At 37.7% G+C, this 21,383-nt stretch overlaps 3 protein-coding genes across 19 annotated transcripts; 1 reads left to right on the forward strand and 2 right to left on the reverse strand.

Moving 5' to 3' along the window:
- Positions 1-528: 528 nt before the first annotated feature.
- Positions 529-2,230, reverse strand: LOC112293340 (uncharacterized). 2 transcript variants are annotated; one of them, XM_024542633.2, is made up of 3 exons: positions 1,941-2,230; positions 1,631-1,817; positions 529-1,437 (listed from the first exon to the last, which is right to left on the reverse strand). In XM_024542633.2, the coding sequence occupies exons 1-3, from the start codon at positions 2,136-2,138 to the stop codon at positions 1,421-1,423; spliced, it is 402 nt and encodes a 133-aa protein (XP_024398401.1). In that variant the 5' UTR covers positions 2,139-2,230; the 3' UTR covers positions 529-1,420. The 2 variants fall into 2 exon arrangements, with proteins under 2 accessions (XP_024398401.1, XP_024398400.1); XM_024542632.2 differs by having other exon boundaries at positions 529-1,479.
- A 4,111-nt stretch (positions 2,231-6,341) lies between these two features.
- On the reverse strand, positions 6,342-8,354 carry LOC149987626 (uncharacterized). Of its 13 annotated transcripts, none has more exons than XM_090256854.1 (3): positions 7,787-8,354; positions 7,324-7,407; positions 6,342-6,919 (listed from the first exon to the last, which is right to left on the reverse strand). In XM_090256854.1, the coding sequence occupies exons 1-3, from the start codon at positions 7,878-7,880 to the stop codon at positions 6,903-6,905; spliced, it is 195 nt and encodes a 64-aa protein (XP_090112980.1). In that variant the 5' UTR covers positions 7,881-8,354; the 3' UTR covers positions 6,342-6,902. The 13 variants fall into 10 exon arrangements, 6 of the variants coding, with proteins under 6 accessions (XP_090112980.1, XP_090112979.1, XP_090112976.1 ...); XR_016507020.1 differs by having other exon boundaries at positions 7,324-7,483; XM_090256853.1 differs by having other exon boundaries at positions 7,324-7,416.
- Positions 8,355-13,478: 5,124 nt separating this feature from the next.
- On the forward strand, positions 13,479-20,869 carry LOC112293558 (uncharacterized protein At4g19900). Of its 4 annotated transcripts, none has more exons than XM_090256857.1 (8): positions 13,479-14,089; positions 14,623-15,054; positions 16,151-16,884; positions 17,273-19,007; positions 19,127-19,276; positions 19,579-19,716; positions 19,990-20,190; positions 20,326-20,869. In XM_090256857.1, the coding sequence occupies exons 3-8, from the start codon at positions 16,662-16,664 to the stop codon at positions 20,510-20,512; spliced, it is 2,634 nt and encodes an 877-aa protein (XP_090112983.1). In that variant the 5' UTR covers positions 13,479-14,089; positions 14,623-15,054; positions 16,151-16,661; the 3' UTR covers positions 20,513-20,869. The 4 variants fall into 4 exon arrangements, with proteins under 4 accessions (XP_090112983.1, XP_090112982.1, XP_024398887.1 ...); XM_090256856.1 differs by lacking the exon at positions 14,623-15,054 and having other exon boundaries at positions 16,151-16,285; positions 16,498-16,884; XM_024543119.3 differs by lacking the exon at positions 14,623-15,054 and having other exon boundaries at positions 16,498-16,884.
- The last annotated feature ends 514 nt before the right edge of the window (positions 20,870-21,383 follow it).

Raw genomic sequence — 21,383 nt, forward strand, 5'->3', positions numbered from 1 at the left:
TAAAATAATGATGCAATTATTAAAATGAATCAATGTTTTCAAAAACACATCAACAATAATTAGTAAACTATTATATATTCAACAAGTTGTTTCAAAAACAACCTTCCATGACTTTATATTTGATTGGTCCTTGCAACATTTACTACAATTTCCACAAACTTATTTCCATTAATACTAATATTAAGTTTTAAAACCTTAATTTTAAAATGTAATAAACCTTATACATTTCTCATAGGAATTCCACAAACAATTTGTAAATGTTTTCTCTGTGTGGTTAATTTCATGAAAAAGATTAATAGCTTTATTGTTGTTAAAACATCAATATTCTTTTAAGTATAAAATCATGAATTAAACGATCTTAATACAATACATATTTCCTCAATTTGATTTGATATTCAAAAGAATACAACATAATATTTCAAATCTATGAACATTCAATCTAAGATTATTTTGTATTACTTTATCTTGTTTATATTTTATTCCACAAATTTTAAACATTACATATTCAAAAGCATTTCCGCACACGCATTTAAGAATATTTTGATAGTGAATTATTATTATTATTATGATAACATCGTCAGACTGACCTTCACTGCAGAAAGAAAAACTTGCATGGAACTCCTTCCATGGCTAAACCATGACATTGGAAGCAGCTCCTGCAGCTGACATTCGGACAGAGAGCCCGGCAAATTTTGTGCTGTTCTGCAGGCTAGAAGCTTTTCTCCTTTGAAAAGGTTTCATGAAATCAAGCTGCGGTATCATCCCATTCATTGCACTCTGAGTCTTCGAAGGTCTCCTGGGTTGAACTATCATGTCTATAACCCAGAAAGCGACCTGTGTTTATAACCAACATTTTCTAAGCATGTCAAGGAGATAAAGAGTCATTTCCAGATCACGGAATTTGGGTTCTCGCAGCTGAAGTGGCGACCCATGACGTGTTTGCGACTCTACATTGATTGTCACATGCTCGGAGCCGCATGTTGTACATGGGCTTCGGTCGAAATAGCTCTAGATAAAGTGCACATCGCTGGTAGTTAGCTTTGGAATCTCATGGATCTGCCTAAACGTGGTCCGAAGCTCATGTTGTATACATCGGGCAGAAGCTCCCCGTTGAGATGACATGAGAGGGTAACCTACCTAGTACCCCAGAGAGTACTGATTCTGTAGAGGCTCAGTTTATGGGGAGTGTGATTGCACTTAAGGCTCTGCAGTTGCAACTGTAATCTGGTCATGGAACCACCATGAAGGACATGAGGGTGACAGACACGGTTGAGTGTATCAGGTTGTTGCTTCGTCACGATCACAACAGTCTCGTGTCGACTCTTGTGCACTTCAAGTTTCTTCTAGCACATGGCAGGATACGAGGTCGTCATCGTGGTCGCTGCGAACAAAGCAAGGAGGACTGGCAGAAAAAGCATGCTCACCGAATTCGAGGAACTGGAAAAAGGGCATCGGCCAGAAGCAAGCAGACTTTAACAACTGTTCCCCCCATACGTGAGATGCTGCTGTTAAATATTTCCTCAACTCTTCCATAACTTGGAAAGTTAAGAAAGGCACGACACAACTGCTCACATAAAACAACCAGAACTGCCAGCACGCCCGTCACAATCTCAGCATCTACAAGTCTCACCTAGACGATGATTCATAATCAGGATGCGTGCACGCTGAGGACGGTCTGATTTTTTGTGGATGCAAGCTGGAAACACGAAATTCTGCTCTCGGTACCTCCTGGGTGACAGCCACTCTTCATGAAACGCCACCCCAACTTTGCTAGCTTCACCGCCGCGAAAATACAAGATGAGAATCACGCGTTCCACCTGCCGAATTAGCCATCAAGTTCCAATCAACCGGAAATAAGCCTAAGTGCAGACCCGACAAAACTCAAGCTCCAAGAAGACCAACCACCACACGTGACGAGTGATGACCAGGTATACTAGTACCCACAACCGAGCTCGACAAGACGAGTCACAGTGACCGTCTGCAGACTGTTGGACGAGGAAGCGCCACGGCCATCGCCACCCTGCAACACGATCTCTCTCGCACGTGCCCGCTCCCCGGCCCCGGCACTTCGGTCCAGACTGAACCCACACAATCTTGTTGTGTGATTCACGTCGGCGGTGCGAGCCAACGGCGCGCATTACTCGACTCCGGGGTGGCGCTGTCCATAGCTACAGCAAGAGCCGACATCGCTCGCGGTGGTGGTCCTGCGCCATCGCTGCATCGCTGCTCTGCAATGCCACTGCCCCAGGGCAGGAGCAGTAGAGGCTGTGCCAACTGGCGTGCCACGCGGCACTGACCCAATCGGTGTCGCCCGCTGACGTGTCTATGCCGCGTGAATTAAGTGGTCCACGTGTACCCTTCGGTTTTTGTGTGTGTTGCCTTTTGGAGTGAATGCCTTCTCAGATGTTTGTGTTTGTGTGTGTGTCAGATATTTGTTTTTGACATGTGGATTTCGATGATTGTGGTGGGTGCAGGGGTCATGTATGTTGTTTGGTTTGTGTGTTTTCAATAGGAATTTAGAATATTTTTGTATTGATATTTTGCTTTTGTTCTGAGATGACATAAAATGGAATGCATGCAATTGTTTGGGTTAGAAGGTTTGCCACCACACTGTTTATAAGGAAACCAGTACTTACCTCAGATAAATGATTATATCTCTTTTAAACGCTTACTTTTTATACTTTTCTTGTTGTTAAAACATGATTCAAAAATGAAACATACCAACTAGTCTATAATGTTTTAAAACTAGTTTCATTGTGTTTATAAAAATTATGTTTGTGACTTAATGTACATTGTAATATTTATGCTATTTTAATATCAATTTTTGAGTCTCTAAACAAATGAAAACTCAAAACTATTCTAACTAATCATATAATCTTTGTACCTCATGTGTAATGACATACAAACAAGCATATGTAGATATATTTTTTTGAAGATAGAAGTGCTTGTATGCAAAACAATTCTATTTTTAAATCTTCTATAATGGTTTAGTAAAAATCAAGTAACTAATTTACTTTGTTTTATTATATTTTCAAAAAATGATATGACAAACATTATGTTTGCCAAAATCATAAAAAATATTAAAAAAGTCTCTTGATCCAAGATTTTTCTAAAGTAATGTTATTAAAAGCCTAAATACAAGAATGTGTGGTTGAAACCCTAAAGTAAAAAATTTAGCTAAAAAGCAATCCAAGAACCTTTTAATCTTAAGGCTTATGCTTCATTGTTACACCACTATCTACACTTTCATTTACTATCTTTCACTACTTTTCTAAATTTCTAAAACTACTTTTGTTCATCAATGTCCACATATAGATCTTTGGTCTTTTCTTCTTTGCAGCTCTTGTCATGGCAACTAGCCCCACCTTATGCCACAACAAGTTGTAGAATTTCTAAATTATATATATATATATATATATATATATATATATATTGCATAAGTAATATAATGCATTTGGAATTACATTATACTGTGTAAAAAATATATATTGTGCTATTTTAAAATCAAATAAAAATGTATAAATATATTAAATTTAAGAAATATTTTTGTATATATATATATATATATATATATATATATATATCATTAAAAATATTAGAAATTAAAAATATTAGCAACGAAAATCTTATATCTACAAAGATATGTATAATAGACATATTTGTTTACATGTACACATATTATTTAAAACATGTTTTTATAAAAAACTTATTAAATCTAAAAATAGACATGGTATTTAAAATAACAAATTGGAAAAGTTTCAAATTCATTAAGCACATCTTACATATGAAAGATAGTCCTTTATATTTATGTTTTTTGATCTATCCAGAAGACCGTATGTCTACTTGGCAACTATTCAAATATATTTTCTAACCACTCTTATTCCTTTTTTTCTCCTATTGTTACCTTCACTGCTTCTTCCTGGTAGAAAAATACAATTAAAAGATAGGATTTGAAACATCATATAAAAAGAGGCAAAATTATGTATATTCGTCTGTTTAAATGTCCATGTTTCCATCTTAATGTTTTTTTGTTTATTGTTGCACCTTAATGTTTGCTTACAACATTGTTCTTCTCAAGCAAAGCATGGAGTTAAATGCTATTATGTATGTATGTATATGCATCCATACATACACAAGTACATATATACATCCATACACATGCAAACAAGCATTGAGACCTTTACTTGGTTTTTAAAATAACAAGCTTAAGTATACTACTAATATGTAGTTATTTATAATAGAATGATGAATCATTATACAAACAATGTAGCCAAAAATCACACAATTGTATTTTGTTCATATGAAATAAGAATAATTTTATATGATAAAAAATTATATATATATATATATATATATATATATATATATATACACACAAATATAGAAAAATAAATAAATAAATAAATGTAGTTAGTAACAGAAAATAATGCAAATAATTATGAAACGTAATACAAAAGAAATCAAAGATGCAATTATATGAACCTTTAGAGTATGATTCTCTTTACTTTTGTCAAATTGAAAGGTATAAAAAGTTCTGTGCAAATTAATGTTGAGCTTTTTAACTAATTTTATTATCTCTTGAAATCTTCATTGAAAAATGTCAAAAATGTGGAATGACTTCGGCATTGAAAAAATATAGAAAAAAAAAAAAAAAAAAAAAAAAAAAAAATCTTTAAGTTCTCTTATTTGTATAAATTTAAAAAGTTGTAGTACATCTTCTACAAAAAAATATAATTTGAACACACCTTCTTTTGTCAAAAACCAAAATTAGATCCAAACACATTTTTGGTATACATTGTGATCAAAATGCAACAATTCATTGTACCAAATTCAAGATGCAAAAAGCATTGCAAGGCGCCTTGTATTAGATGTTTGCTTCCCTAAGAGTTATACCACATAAACTAGTTTTATTATATTGTCGTAAAGAAAGTAGGCCTCTTTTTAAGAAAAAATAGTTTGCTAAACTTTGAACATTAATACTTGTACTTGAAGTGCAAGATCTTTTATAAGGAAGAACATTGAAATGATATCACAAAGAATCTCATAGCTAAAACAAATATTGATGTTTTATAGTTTGATTACTTTGTATTAAAATAAATGCAAAGAAATGTAGATGGCCTATATAGACAAACACAACCAACAAGTGTAGAGGAACATGAGCAATGGATTTAAACAATATTTATTTATATAAAAATTAAAATGACTAAATTGGAAATCATCTTTTTTATAATCATAATGCAAATAATATTTGAAACATAAAATTGCAAACTCTTTGGCTATTTGATTACCTAGCATGATACAATGTCCATTATTTGAATATGAAACTGTAATTGAAGGAGTGAAATGATTTTTTTTCCATCAGAACTCAATATTTTAAAATATGATCTTATTCTTAACCACATTTAAACAAAAAAAATTACAAAAAGGAAATTAGAATGATTTTCTATTCCTTCATATGAGCACAAATAATACATTACAAATTCCGTTTCATTTTTTATTTTCTTCCTACTGAAAGGATGCAATGAGTCTTGTCCCACATAGCAAGCTATGCTATATTTAAGAACAATAGTCAATAGAAAAGAATGATTGGCACATGGGGCACTATGCCTGAGTAATACCTACCACATGGCATTCACACATTTTCTTTACAAAATTATTTCCATGCCTTCCTCCCATATTTCTGTTATGTAACTCCTGAAGATGGGTTCATAGAGGTTTTAAAAGTCCACTGTGCTGTTGTTCTGAAGTTATTGTGATGTGGAAAAACGTTGAATATTTTATTTAAATCAAAATGATTTCTGATGAAAAAAAAGCATAATAAACTTCTAAAGCTTAATGGGTAAAAATATAAATAAAAAATAAATAAAAGCAAGTTTCAGAACATGAACACTTGAAGTATTAAAAAATCATCAACAAACATATTTTCTATTTTCAAAAATAAGTGTAGTATACATAGTAATTTTTCAGGGCACATATCATATATATATATATATATATATATATATACATATACATATGATTTCAAAAAAATTACACAGTTTAAGTCTAAGTCAACCTCAATTGAAAACATTGACTAACAATGCTTTCAATTGAGATAATGTTTAAACATAACCCAAGATAATATCCAATGATTGTTGGGTGAATGTTAATTTATAATTTCATTGTTTAATCAGTTATTTAAGGTCATAAATCCAATCTGTAGTCTTTAGCATCTCAATTTTTTTTACTGTACATTCACACAAGTAATTCATTTTACTCCATTCAGTGGTGTTAACTTTATTTAAAACTTTGCAAATGTGGATAAAAAAAAACATAATTACTCTTTCTTCACAAACGGTTCCCTGTTGCAAAGAGTCATCTTTCTTCCTTTGTCAATTATTTACAGTACAATATGTGGATGCCAATGCTTCAGAAGGAAGAGACAGCAAGCAAGAATCAATTGGTTAATCCTAATAGTTCATTATTCTGAAGCACCAACCACAAGAGCACCCACTTCCCAGGCAATGCAGTTAAACCATAGAAACTCTTCATGATCTGGCTTGGAGCCCAATTCTGTCTGGAATCTTCATCATTTTATACACAGTCTTCAGAGCACTTCCTATTTCTTATAGTTTAAAATTACCCACCTCAAACAATGCAGCCACTAAATAATACCACACCACTCTTTTAATGTTCAGCTTCAATGCAGAAGACCATGTGTTTTAACACATGAACAAAAGAATGTGGGAGGAGCACATTGTCTAGTCATCTCATTGGAGAAGAACATTCATTCTTGGCTGTGTTTTGCCACCAACCCTGCAGCCACCAAACCCTAGAGCACCTGCTCCTTGGAAGTACTTGCCACAGCTCTGTACAAGTTCCTTTTAGTTTCTGAGCTCAGCAAAGACTCCTTCAAGTCAACTTCAAAGCATGCAGTCAGCTACAGTAAATACACAAGTAATCAGTTGAACTATACTCGTCCTTGCCAGATCAGCATTTATGTTACTTGTTCTTCTTATCAATGTACACCTTGCAGCAAGTCAATGGTGCGCATTACACAAAACACAAGGTGACAAACTATTCATTAAAAAGATTGCGTGATGCCATGTAAAATTGTACCCCAGACAGTAGTTTGTTGATCAAGAATGTGTACTCCCCCCAACCAAATTGAATCTGAGGTTTTTTGTCCCCTTGCAGCAGAGTAGGTGAAGTTTTGTCCCCAGAAGCTTTAAGCTCAAGCACCATTTCTCTAATGAGCTTTATGCCTATGACTAAGTCCAATACATTCTGGAGCTGTTGGTGAAAGTATCTCCACACTGCTTAAGTTTTTAATGTGGTGATTACCCTTTGAGATGCAGAGTAAGAAAGTTGTAACAAGAGAATCAGCTCCTGTGCTTGTTGGTAGAGCAGCCATCTCCCTTCTGGATTCTGAAGCATCTTCTTCCAAGTTGTCAAACACAGTCAGCTTTTGTCAGGAATTGCTCCATCAACATCCAGACACTACCTGGACACAACAAAGAGATTTCTTTATCTGTTCATATTTTATTTTAAATGACAAGCTCCTTTAGGGGAAAAACAAAACAAAACAAAACAGAAACATAGGAGGGTGGGGAAGAAAGAAAGAGGAGTGGCATGAACGAAGAGTCTGAATGTGATTAGACCTGTAAAGCTGGACTTTATGGATCCTGAGCAGCAAGTGGGATAAGATAATTCTTGCACAAGAGCACGCATACATACATACATACATACATACAAACGCCTGCAATTCGTTACCCCTAAAACTCCTTGGCCTGCATGTTCTCCTCACCTTGGGAAGTGAGCCCTAACTGACCGGCTCCAGAATGTGGCAACATCCATTGACTTGATAACTGTACTGAACACGGTACAAGAGCTTGAGCCATAAATGACCGCTCTGAAGCGGAAGAAAAAAAAACAGGAGGAAAAAGACGACCACGAAGCAGCAGGAGCAGCAGAAGCTTCTTGTGACGCTCATTAGCGTTGAAATACAGGGCAGGGGCAGGCGGCGGTGAGGGAAGCAGTGGGGGAAGGGGAGGGGAAAGGAGAAGAAAGGGTGCTCTCCCTCTCTCGCTCTCTCTCGCTTTCTCTCTGACATGTACAGATAAAGGCCCAAATGCAGTGATTGCAGACGACAATGCGATTGAACAGAGAGAGAGCAAGCATCAGACGGCGAGATCGAATTCGAGGAGGGCCTGACAAGACCCGATTCTCCTCCCTCTTGCTCTTTCTCACATGGTCGTTGTCTTCGTCTTCGTCTTGGTCTGCATCGCCACTTTCAATGCTCCTCCAGTGTTCCGTTACAATTGTGCGCGTCGAGTTTGCCTGCTCGCCTGCGACACTGAGGAATCCCATCGCCAGTCCACTGCCCCCCACCGATTGCGTTTCTCGTTACTTTAACTTTCTTTCGCTTCCTTTTGCATTTCTCGTTACTTTCCTTTTTCTCCAGCTCACTTTTGCGTTTCTCGTTGCTTTGTCTCGATTACTTTTTCGTTTCTCGTTGCTTTTCCTGTCGTTCTGTTCTTTGCTTTCATTCCAATATAATATTAATGTGCATGTGGTGGTAAGGTTTTGCATTTGGTTGCCATTTTGTGTTTTTATAAGACAGACTTTGAAGAAATCATGTGGGTTTTCACTCTTTCTTCACATACTTCATAATTAATCTTCTTCTTCTTCTTTATTATTTTTTGTATAACTTACTTTTATTGAATTTTGTTTTGAAGTATGGTATTCAATTGCATAGCATTTGAATTGGATGAAAAAAAAGGTTGGATAATTACACGGGATGAGACTCTGCTTTTATTGCATTTTTAGCATTTTCATTAACTCAAAATGACACATCGAATTCTATCAAGTACAAGAAGTTATTACAAGTTTGAAAAATAATTTCTATTAGTGTTACTAGTAATATTCTCAAAGGCATGGTTTGAATTGACTTTAATATTGTACTCTTGTTTCTTGGTTCTTCTTCAATTTATGATTTTCAATCTCAAATTGGATCTTAAAAAAATGATTTCAAATTTATTTTGTAAAATTAAAAATTAAAATAATTCTGTTACCAAATTAAGTTTGATATATGTGATACATATGTATGTATATATAAACATGATATAAAAATCATCAAAAATTATTTTTATAATTGTGGTAATTTTTTTAACAACATTTTAGTCAACACGGAGATATAATAATATACTAAAATAAAATTCTTAATTTAGAGCTCAAAGTACCAGGATATTATTAAATTATTTGAAAGAATTGAAAAAAGAAAAAACCCAAAAACGCAAAAAGCTTGAAATAAGATCTTAGAGATGTGTGATTGCAAGTTATGATATTAAATTAGGTATTGGAAATACAACAATCCTAAGTAACTTCAATCATCTATATATAATGAACTAGAATTATTTTAGTCTTATTAAATTATTAGCAGAATACTATTTGGAACCATTTCAAATTTTCACATTAAAACTTTTTTAATCTTTTGAATGCAGTATATAAAAATTGAAAAAAATACAATGAATATAGTAATATCCTTCCATGTATTAAATTAAATTAAACAATGATAACATTAATAATAATTTCGAATATATTTTGATGTGGCTCTTGGAAAACCTTAAAAGCACAAGTAATTATACTACTGAATATAAATTTTATGCAAAAGTATACTTTAAAAAAATAAAGAAAAAAAATATTTACATCTTTTACAAGATTATTTTTACTTCTATACATAAAATTATTGATCGAAGAATTTTTTCCAATTTAAAGAAGATTATGTATTATTATTATTATTGCTAATATTCAAAATTAGAATCACAAAATAATTAATATGAATATGATAATAAAGGCTCTACTATATATATATATATATATATATATATTTTAATTTTAAAGTTTCGATGTTATTTTTTAACTAAATTTATTAACAATAATATTAATATTAAAATATAACACTTTACTTATTACGAATACACGATAGATGTTATAAGTTAAATATTTTTTATAAGCAGAATTAATGAATATAATGTAAATAGTTAGAGTTTGATAAGAAATTAAACAGCAATCAATAAAATTAAAGAAATGCTTGACACTTTATTTGCAAAAATAAAACACAAATAGAAAACCAGTAATGTATACAAATTGTCAAAATTTGGTAGTAGATTTATCAAAGATTGCAACATTTAATAAAGTAGAAAATATTATTTTATTTACAGACATAAAATCATGATGTGTAGTAACCATTTATACACATACGTAATTAAAATGCAACAAAAATATTTACATGGTTATGTTTATATTTACAAAAATGTTATATAAAAGCTTTGGTTCTTGGAGACAAACACTTACATTTGTTGAGGCAAAGATTTGGGATCATAACCAATTTAATGTAGGTTTAGGCTACGAGTACATTCCAAGTTGCTATGTATACACCCATTATGTCTACAACACACCCAAGGCTATTGATTGGCTCATCTAGATTTTTTTTTTTTTTTTTTTTTTTGTTTTGTTTTGTTGTCTTGGTGCAGGTTTTCATCCCCTCCCTCTCTTTCTTGTCCCTTGCCTCTAGAAATTGTATTAGCCACTTGGGCATTGAAGAATTAGGGATGACACATTATGAGATTTCAATATCAAAAGTAATATCCATGCCAAGATTCTCTATCATGTTTTCTTCCTTTCCGTCCAAGATCTCTTTGCGAATTGTCGTTGCAATGCTTCATTTAATTTGTATTTAATAAGAAATAAGAATAAATACCTATAGTTAAAACCTTTAAATTGTCATGAACTTTAAAAATTTTGAATTTTTTTTTTTATTATATCAAGTTCTACAAAACCAAAAAAAAAGCTGTGATTATAGAGAATGACAACTTAATTTTGATCCTTAGATTATTTATCAAAGGACAAAGCGGGATGACTCTTATCTTGAAGGTACCAATAAAAATACATTAAGTAGTGAAAGTAAGAATAATTAGCATAAACTCTTTTTTAAAAGTTCAAACAAAGCATCTCAATGAAAAATTCTTTGAAGAGGGTGAAGTGAAAGACACAAATATTGTCGAAACTTTCAAAGCTCAATGGAATTCATGCATATAATGCATATCTATATTTAGTGTGGTATGCCTACCAAGACTTTCATTGGGACAAAGAAGAGGAGGGGGATTAAAACCCATGCTGAAGAAAGAAAGAGATGCAACAAGACTCATGTTAGGGCAAAGAAGAGAGTGAGGGTGATTGAGAGGCAACAAGACTCATGTTAAGGCAAGGAAGAGAGTGAAGATGATTGAGAGGCAACAAGACTCAAGTCAGAGCAAGGAAGAGAGCAAATGTGATTGAGAGGCAATAAGGCTCATGTTAGGGCAAGGAAGAGAGCGAGGGTGATTGAGAGGCAATAAGGTTCATGTTAGGGCAAGGAAGAGAGCAAGGGTGATTGAAAGGCAACAAGACTCATGTGAGGGCAAGGAAGAGAGCAAATGTGATTGAAAAGCAACAAGAATCATGTTAGGACAAGGAAAAGAGTGAAGGTGATTGAGAGGCAACAAGACTCATGTCAAGGCAAGGAAGAGAGTGAAGATGATTGAGAGGCAACAAGACTCAAGTCAGAGCAAGGAAGAGAGCAAATGTGATTGAGAGGCAATAAGGCTCATGTTAGGGCAAGGAAGAGAGCGAGGGTGATTGAGAGGCAATAAGGTTCATGTTAGGGCAAGGAAGAGAGCAAGGGTGATTGAAAGGCAACAAGACTCATGTGAGGGCAAGGAAGAGAGCAAATGTGATTGAAAAGCAACAAGAATCATGTTAGGATAAGGAAAAGAGTGAAGGTGATTGAGAGGCAACAAGACTCATGTCAAGGCAAGGAAGAGAGTGAAGATGATTGAGAGGCAACAAGACTCAAGTCAGAGCAAGGAAGAGAGCAAATGTGATTGAGAGGCAATAAGGCTCATGTTAGGGCAAGGAAGAGAGCGAGGGTGATTGAGAGGCAATAAGGTTCATGTTAGGGCAAGGAAGAGAGCAAGGGTGATTGAAAGGCAACAAGACTCATGTGAGGGCAAGGAAGAGAGCAAATGTGATTGAAAAGCAACAAGAATCATGTTAGGACAAGGAAAAGAGTGAAGGTGATTGAGAGGCAACAAGACTCATGTCAAGGCAAGGAAGAGAGTGAAGATGATTGAGAGGCAACAAGACTCAAGTCAGAGCAAGGAAGAGAGCAAATGTGATTGAGAGGCAATAAGGCTCATGTTAGGGCAAGGAAGAGAGCGAGGGTGATTGAGAGGCAATAAGGTTCATGTTAGGGCAAGGAAGAGAGCAAGGGAGATTGAAAGGCAACAAGACTCATGTGAGGGCAAGGAAGAGAGCAAATGTGATTGAAAAGCAACAAGAATCATGTTAGGACAAGGAAAAGAGTGAAGGTGATTGAGAGGCAACAAGACTCATGTCAAGGCAAGGAAGAGAGTGAAGATGATTGAGAGGCAACAAGACTCAAGTCAGAGCAAGGAAGAGAGCAAATGTGATTGAGAGGCAATAAGGCTCATGTTAGGGCAAGGAAGAGAGCGAGGGTGATTGAGAGGCAATAAGGTTCATGTTAGGGCAAGGAAGAGAGCAAGGATGATTGAAAGGCAACAAGACTCATGTGAGGGCAAGGAAGAGAGCAAATGTGATTGAAAAGCAACAAGAATCATGTTAGGACAAGGAAAAGAGTGAAGGTGATTGAGAGGCAACAAGACTCATGTCAAGGCAAGGAAGAGAGTGAAGATGATTGAGAGGCAACAAGACTCAAGTCAGAGCAAGGAAGAGAGCAAATGTGATTGAGAGGCAATAAGGCTCATGTTAGAGCAAGGAAGAGAGCGAGGGTGATTGAGAGGCAACAAGACTCATATTAGGGCAAGGAAGAGAGTGAGGGTAATTGAGAGGCAAGAAGACTCATGTCAAGGCAAGGAAGAGAGCGAAGATGATTGAGAGGCAATAAGACTCATGTTAAGGCAATGAAGAAAGTGAGGGTGATTGAGATCCATACCATGACAAGGAAAATAATATCTAAATGAGCAAATCAAAAGCCTTGGATGTGTATATAGACATAATGGGTGTGTGTGTAACAACTAAGCATGTGCTTGTAGCTTAGGATGTGCTTGTAACTCGAGCCTTTTATGTATAACCTATTAAGATTCCATGACAATATTCTAAACAACCTTGAATCCTATGCTAAATGAGAGAAGCCATCACCAGAAGCAAGGAATCACCAATAAAAGTTCTTCTTCACAATGTTCAGCTCCATAGAAAAGCTTTGTCTGGTGGGCATTTGTGGGTGCAATACAACATGAGTCAAAACACATGAGCCTGAGAGGAACACCCATCCTACAAAAGCTCCACATGAGCAGGCAGGCACAGGAGAAAATGAATGGGACAATGGTTTTGGCAACAAGGGGGGCTGTTACTTTCAACAATTGATAGATATTTTCAGGTTCTTTACAATACAACAGGGGGAAAGCTACACCGGAATAAGCTGATGGACTGGCTGCCCGGTCAAGAGCCAGCCATCACATGGGTCTCCTCCCTGGCGGACCGGGTTTTGGTTTTCCATTATCTGGTCCGGGGTCGAGTCCTGATAAAGGCATGGAAGGACAACGAGCGGAACCAAAGGGATGGATGAATACAAAACTATATACATTCATACACGAAGGAACGAACGAATAAATATGGACGGATGTATAGTTGGCCACCTTAGTGTCAACGTCATCCAGCCCCGTTGCGTTTCGTTCCGTCCCCTCCCGTTTCGTCTCGGGCCGTCTGGTTCGTATACATCGAAAGGCGAGAAACGCAGACTGGGACGACGTTAATGACGACGTCGGTGGTGGTGCGTCGGAAGCTAAAGTCTCGATCATAACGCCAGATAGACAGACAGACAGACAGACAGCCAGAAAGACGCAGAGTGCTACTCCGCGGAAGGCTGAGCGAGCAGCTTGGGTGGTAATGCTGGCGCAAATGAGGGGGAGCCCAAGACCTGGAGCCCGAGAGATATCGAGGGGTTTGAACTTGGCATTAGTTAGCCTCCAATGTTAGCGATTGTCAGTGTGGACTCCGTAAGCCGACCGATTTTTGTTTAATGTGCAAGGTATTAGCAGCCAGAGGAGTTGTGTGTGTGTGTGTGTGTGTGTGTTGGTTTTGGCTCAGTTGCCGGGTTTGGAGTTTGAAAGTTTGAGAGGGTTTGTGGTGATGGAGAGAGGGCGTTGAGGCGTCGATTGGATTAGGTGTCGATTGGGCGGGTTTCGGACGAGGGCGCGGTGATTTTGAGCCTAGCAAGGGTTGATGCGGCTCAGGGGGAGAGGGAAAAGGTGCTGGAGTGCTGAAGTGTGCTAAGGATATTGCTTTAGAAGCTAGAGCAGAGTCGTGAGGTTTTGTAGCTTGTGAGGGCGGAATGTGGACGTGAAGATATTGATTGCTCCTAGTCCACCTTTCAGTCCGATCGTTGGTCCTCGTTTTCGTAATTCTGTATTGGTGGTGCAAGTGATGTGATTACATTGCTTCTGTTGTCGGGAGGTCAATCAAGAAGCTGCAGTCAGCAGGAGAAGTGTGTTGACTCTGCTTTTTGAATCATATTGACATGTGAGAGCCTTTTTCTAAATTTAGAACGTTGCGGTTTAGCAGGAGCAGAAGAAACTTGCCGGGCGGAATATTGATTGACAGATGTAGTTTCGGATTTTAATGGTTCTCTTGATCGTCGTATGGCGAAGACAAGCATCTACCAACTTGATCGATGTTTGTAAATTTGCCTTTGGTAGCCGCATTGAGTGTCGAAGTTTGCAATGGTGTTTTGCGGAGGGCGAGGTTGAGACTTGTAGACGGGTGTGTTGTTTCGATAATGAGGCGTATCTGAAGATTATGCATCTATTTGCGATGAACAGAGGCAAAATTATGCATAATGAAGGGAACCGGGCGGAGAGAATGAGAGGAACACAGTGTACGGTATTCAGCGCGTTTGAGATTCAAGCGTTTATGGCGAAGGTCAGCTTGAGTTGAGGAGATGAGTTGAAGAAATCAAACGTTCATGGTCACTGGTCGTTGTTGTAGAGCTACATCGTAAGAAATCTTCACGCGTTTATAGTCACATTTTTTAAGACGTATCGTAGACGTTGTGGTTGCCGGCATAAGGATCTCATCAACAGAGAGAAGGGTTTATGCAGAGTTGAGGAATCTGTCGATAATGTGGTACAAGGTTTGCTGTTTCTTGTTCAAGAAGAAGGTAATCGAAGCTAGAGGTTGTGAGGCCACAGGTATAATTGTCGTCTACGAAGTGACAATTATCCTCAAGGTTGTCAACCTTTCGAATGTTTTGAGACGAGGGATTGTGCCCTTGGATTCAAAATATAATACCCAGCTCTTGTTAGAAGCCATCTATTGATGCAATTGATTTGTTGAGTCACTTGATTGACTTTCAGTGTTCGAGAATGCACTCTTTGTGTACTCGTTCTCTTCCTTCTTCTTTAAAAAACATAGTATGATGTGGCAACTTACTTAGTCTCCGACTTCAGATCGTAGTAGCTGTTGAAAGTTTTGAGGATACGATATTGTTCTCATTCAGAGAACTTGGAAGGTCGTAGATGGCGGAGATGGTCAAGCAGTGGAAGTCCAGCACACGCCAATATAGATGTGAATGAAATTTCATGACACGCGTATTGTTCGCAGATGTTATCAGCAAGTGAGTGAAAAATGAAGGGTGAGATTATGTGGTTTTTGACTCTTTGCTGGCGGCTGTGGTCTACTAGACGCACTGATTTCTGAAATTATCTAGGATGGTCTGGTTGGCTGAAAAGGGAGGGTGGACTTTGTATTACTCTCCTCTCCGTACTCAGGCGCACTGATTTCCTTCTATCATTTTTCAAACGCTACTATTTCTTTTGCTTCATATATTTTCTCTGTCCTCCCTGCAATTTGTTATTGCAAATGTCTGGATTTCAAACCTTGTTGAGTCCGACTGTGGGTTTTTGTTTTCTTCTCTATGAGGAACTATTTTATTTGTTATTTGATTTGCGTTACGCTCGTACTTAAATGAGAGATTGTACTGGCACTCTAAGGTTATTTCACGACAATACGCTGTTTCTAGAAAGCAAAAACGTTTCTGTAGAAGTCACCACAGTTATTCCATTCTGATATTGAAAAATAAATTTTTATGCAGCTTTCAAAATCAAGATCCATTCTTGTGGGCCGCAACTTGACAGTCGAGAGCGCTGAGAATGTGCTGAATAATCAGTTTGTGTATGAACTTTCTATGAACAGTTGTATAATGTACTTTATCCCAGATACAGACAAGGTCAGTCCTTCGTATCAGTTACATTCATCTCTAGCTTGGAGCTTGGTAAAGTGATTCGCAACTAGGATTGGGTTGGAAAGAAAACTTGAACAGTTTTGAATCGGCATGCTCATGTACAAATCTTAAGTGCCCCAGAAGTCTGATACTATCTTGTGAGCTTAAATTCTGTTAAGCTCCCAATTTAGAGCATCGACCTGGAATTTTTGATACAGGAGAAGAGAAGGTGGGATCAACGCGACTGGGCGGTATATCGTCCGTCATTCCAGGTCGGTTACAGATGATGAGGACTTGTATAATCAAGCAGGCGCACTATATAGTGGCTGGTTCTCTTTAAACAATTTGGGACGAGGGACTGAGCCCTCATATTGAGAATAGAATGCCCAGGCCTCGGCGTTTAGGGTCGTCCTCTTCATTGAATCGATCTTTATCAAGGTTATCGTCATCAACGTCTTTTTCTTCGCGGCAGTCAAATTCAAGAATCTACTTATTTCTTATCGCTGGAGGTTTACTCTTGTTTTCCAGCGTTGCTTTCTTGCAAATTTATCTGCTGAGGGCTCCACAAGGCTCCAAACTCAGTCCTCTCGAGAATGGAAAATCAGGTATGTGTCTTTATCAAGTTTTAATCTCCAGTTTTTTTTCTTCTGTAGAATGAGTGCCAGCGTTTGCTGCAGACGAATATCATCTGGCTGTACCCTATCAACCCAGCTTGCATCTAAGACAAGATTATTTTGATTTTCCTGAATCATGCAATTCGACTAATTATGTTACTGACAAGCTTTTATCATCCTAACTTCTCTCTGATGATTTTAGGACGGCGGATTCTTCTCGTTACCTTCTAATGATTTTCTTCACATCTGTGATTCATGAGTTTAGATTGGAGATTTGGTATTTCACGCGTAATTACTCTACCACGTACTTCGCTTCCTGGCTCTAAGCGTACTAGTTTTGAGCATCTCATTGATTCTTATGTCACGTTTTCTTCAACAGATGAGAGCATTGGAGCTGAGCAGGCTTGGTGGAAGGAGGACACCAGCGTAAGAAATAGCGTTAATTTGGATGTGAGGACTAATAAAGTAAGAGCGGGTGACAAGGACAAGGTCGGAAGAAAAATGGGCATTGGAGAAGGTGAAGAAGGAGAAAATAGCGATGAGGACATGGAGGTTGAAGAAGAAATGGGAGACGAAGGGGATGAAGACGAAGATGTTGATCAAGACCGGTTCGATATTGATCTAGATGACAGAGTGCTCGAAGACGAGACTGAAGACCTCGACGACACGCATCTGGAAGTTCTTGCAGAAATGTCGAATGAAGACTCTGCTGAACGTGACACAGATGAGATAGATACTCGAAGAAAATCTGGACATACTGCTGTAGATAATCCAGTTTCGTCTGCGGCAATTAATCGGGGAATTGAAAGAGTGGCTTCTGTTAAGTCACCTGATGGTACTCTTGTAAATATGGAGAAAGGTATTAGTGTTTTTAAGGACAAGGATGAAGGGAACCGGGGAGGGCACGATTCTAAACGGGACGACAAGACGGCTAAGGCAAGTGCCATTCCGGATTGGGTCCTTGATAGCAATTTAGATAACCGGCAAAGAGGAAGGGTCGATATTTTCGAGGAAGGTTCTCATAGAGATCCAGTGAAGGATCTGGAGAAGAAGAAGAGGTCATTCCTTTGGGATCACACTGTAGGTGTCAGAAAGAAGCCTTCTGTGGGCACAGAAGGAACAAAGGACTTGACAGGCATATTCAAACCTGGTGAAAATGTGACCAGCAAGCATCCTGTTGCTGCAGGGGATGATGGTGCAGCGAAAGTGGCTGTGCTGCAACTGATGGGGTTCAAGGAGGTTGTTCAGAACTGGAAAGAGAGGTTTAACAGCGATGATGAGTTGATAGATGACAACGTTCAGCAACGCCTTGAAGGTGTGCGTGAGATTGAGGATGCCTTGTTGCTGAATGGGGATGGAACACCAGACCACAAACCAATTCCCTCAAAGAAGTTTGGTGTAATCCTGAAGAAGGGGAGAGGTGCATTCGACCCTATGAATCCTGCTAACAATCCCATGCTACAAGATCCTGACACGACTCCGGGAACTTGGATGACGAAGAGTGACAAACAGATGTTGCGAGCTATGAGAGGGTATCACCTACGTAGTCGCGGGCAGCAACCGAAGGTTCTCTTGAGAGGTAGCGTCTCTGAAATTGTCACTACGGCAGTTTCTGAAGTGGACACACAAGCTTTAGCAGTCAATGTTTTGAGTGGGTCAAAGGAGGAGAAGGGAGGCAACAGCGAGGCTGTGCCAGCTGAAATGAGAGATTTACGTGATTCTGGAAAGATAAATAGCGCGGGTGAGGACGTTGGTGAAGGGCGGAATAGAATAGCCGAGTCGTCTCATTCGAATGCTACCGTTTCTGTGTTCGATACTCCAGCCATTGAATCGAAGTCTTTGGAAACGAGTTCCCAAAGCAAAGGAGATGATAAGCAATGGGTATCTCATGCAGGAATAAAATCCTCTCAATCTTCGAGTATGATTGAAACTTTCTTGGGGCAAGAGAGCTGCTCATTGAATGTCTTTATGGCTTGGACTACCTCTGCGTGGGGCTTCACCGCTAGACACGAACGGGTGTTGGAGAGCCTTTTTCGGTTTCACCGGAATGCTTGTGTGGTCATTTTCTCTGAATCGTTTGAGTTAGACCATTTCAAGAGCTTCATCAAAGAAGGGTACGCTGAGTGCGTTGTTTCTTTACATTTGTAAGTTTCGTGTTCAGCATTGAATTTCTGCAGTTCCATGTTAACTTGTCATGACTCACCTAACAAAGTCATTGGAGGTTTTTCTTCAGGTACAAGGTGATTGTAGTGCGACCAAATCTGCACGAGCTTCTGGCAGACACCCCATCTGATGCTTTCGCTGCTATCTTGCCAAAATGGAGGGAAAAACCTTTGTTTTACTTGCATTACACTGAGCTTTTAAGATTGGCTGCCCTCTACAAGTGAGATTTCTGGCAATTTTAGTTTTATTCCTTACTGGCCTGATTCCATAGTAATTGAGGAAGACTAAGTTTGTTAAAGGTGTTTTCTCACATGGATCACCACGAACGTTCACTTTGGTGGGATTGCAATTTTATACTAGGAAATTCAAATAGAAATATAAAATTGTAATTAATTTTTGCGTAACGATCGTTTGGTTTCCATGTTATGAAACTGTTTCTTCACGAGTTTTGTGCATATTATGCCACAGTACGCCTCCGTGTGTGATCACTTTGACAATGGTGCGCGGTTGGAAACTATGCAGATTTGGAGGAGTATACCTAGATATGGATGTGATTGTCTTGAGAGCCTTAGACAGTCTACACAATACTGTGGGTACAGAGCTTACTAGCAATGGAGAGCTGCGACTTAATGGTGCTATTCTGGTCTTTGATAAATCCAGGTCAGGGTTGTCATCTTGTTCTCCTGTTTTTTGCGATATGGTCAAGTTTCTTCCCTTTCATGTGATGTATCTAATGGGGATTGACCAGCTTCGGTCTGCTAGACTAAACATGCAATAATCCATTAGCTATTTCTTTCGGTGATTTTTGAAGCATTAGTAGTGTATTAGATGGTTTCCTCTAAATCCTGCAGGTCTGACTTTTTCCTGGTAATACTGAGCTAGCTCATCTTTGTTTAAATTGATCAGGATTGTGATTTGTCTTTGTTCTTGCAGTCTATATTTGAAGAAGTGCATGGAGGAGTTCACAAACACATATAATGAGACATTGATTCAGTGGAATGGAGCAGATCTTTTGACACGAGTTGCTAATTCTACTGTTCTTGAAAACGGTAGCACGTGGAGACAGTTCCCTGATCTTTTGAACGTTCAGGGGCCATTTTCTTTCTTCCCTCTGGATTCAAGTCGAATCTCAAAGTGAGTGCAAACTCCTGAATTAGTTTTGATTGGGTTTGTTAGGTTTCTTTGTCCTAACCTTCTCCCTGTAGGTTCCTGCAAGTCTTCATGTGTGCTGATGGGGATGTTTTTGCTTTTACGCTTTCTTGTGGGCAGATTCTTTGCAGCACCAGAAGATTCCATTCAAAAACAACGGCAAATGAAGCTGCTGACCAGGATTTATGAAGAGGCATATACTGTCCATCTTTGGAACAGTTTGACATCGAACCTGGTTCCAGAGATAAACAGTCTTGTAGAAATCATTTTGAGTCGATCTTGTCTGCGATGCAAGGATGCTGTATGATATCCTGTCTTGGATAGTTTTTAACCCGGCAGACTTTTTAAAATGATGTGTGTAATATACGCACTAATAGCACTCTCGCATCTTTTCTCCATTCCAATTGAACCTAGCCGTGAGGGCGTTGTCTAAGATTTTAATTGGACTGCTGAATCGTGTGGACCTGTGGTTGAGTGGAAGGAAAATTATATAGCTGAGTTCTTATGTATGATCTTAAGGTAGGTGCTCTGGAGCAGTTTTGATGCTAGTACTATCATATGTCATAGATTTTCCAGCTAAACTGGAAACAAACGTGGGATAGCCTCCCTTTGATCCGTTTTCAACATACAGGATTATAAAATTGAGAATTTAATTTTTACAAGACTCAGAAGTGTGGCACCTAATTATGCTATTATTCCATCCCAATCAATTTACAACTATCACCTATATCAAAATACACTCATTCCATCTTTGGATTTTTTTTTGTGATTAGAAATGTTGTAAACTTAATTGGTTTTGAACCTATTTTTAATTACAAGTAAACATCATTTTGACTAGTCCTTGATCTATTTCTAATCACAAGTTAACATCATTTTAACTAGCCTCTAATCTATTTCTAACCAATGGATGTCAAATAGAGTTGAAAATAGGTAACTAGACTAATAGAAATACTCCACCCTATGGAAGGGTGGTCAATAGTAGATTAGCTATCTTAGCTCACTTTGCTTGACTTGGAACTTTAATTTCTTCGAAGATATATCACTACAATAATCATGTGTATTAATACAAATATATTGATATTACCACATATTTCTTATTTGTCACATAGTTCCTTAGTTAGATAATATGTATAAAAGCAAGAATGATTCTTTCTTCATTTTTATCAATTTCCTTGTTT

This window comes from Physcomitrium patens, chromosome 16, assembly GCF_059467195.1.
Source record: "Physcomitrium patens ecotype Gransden chromosome 16, ASM5946719v1, whole genome shotgun sequence".
In the NCBI taxonomy this organism is placed as follows: Eukaryota; Viridiplantae; Streptophyta; class Bryopsida; order Funariales; family Funariaceae; genus Physcomitrium; species Physcomitrium patens.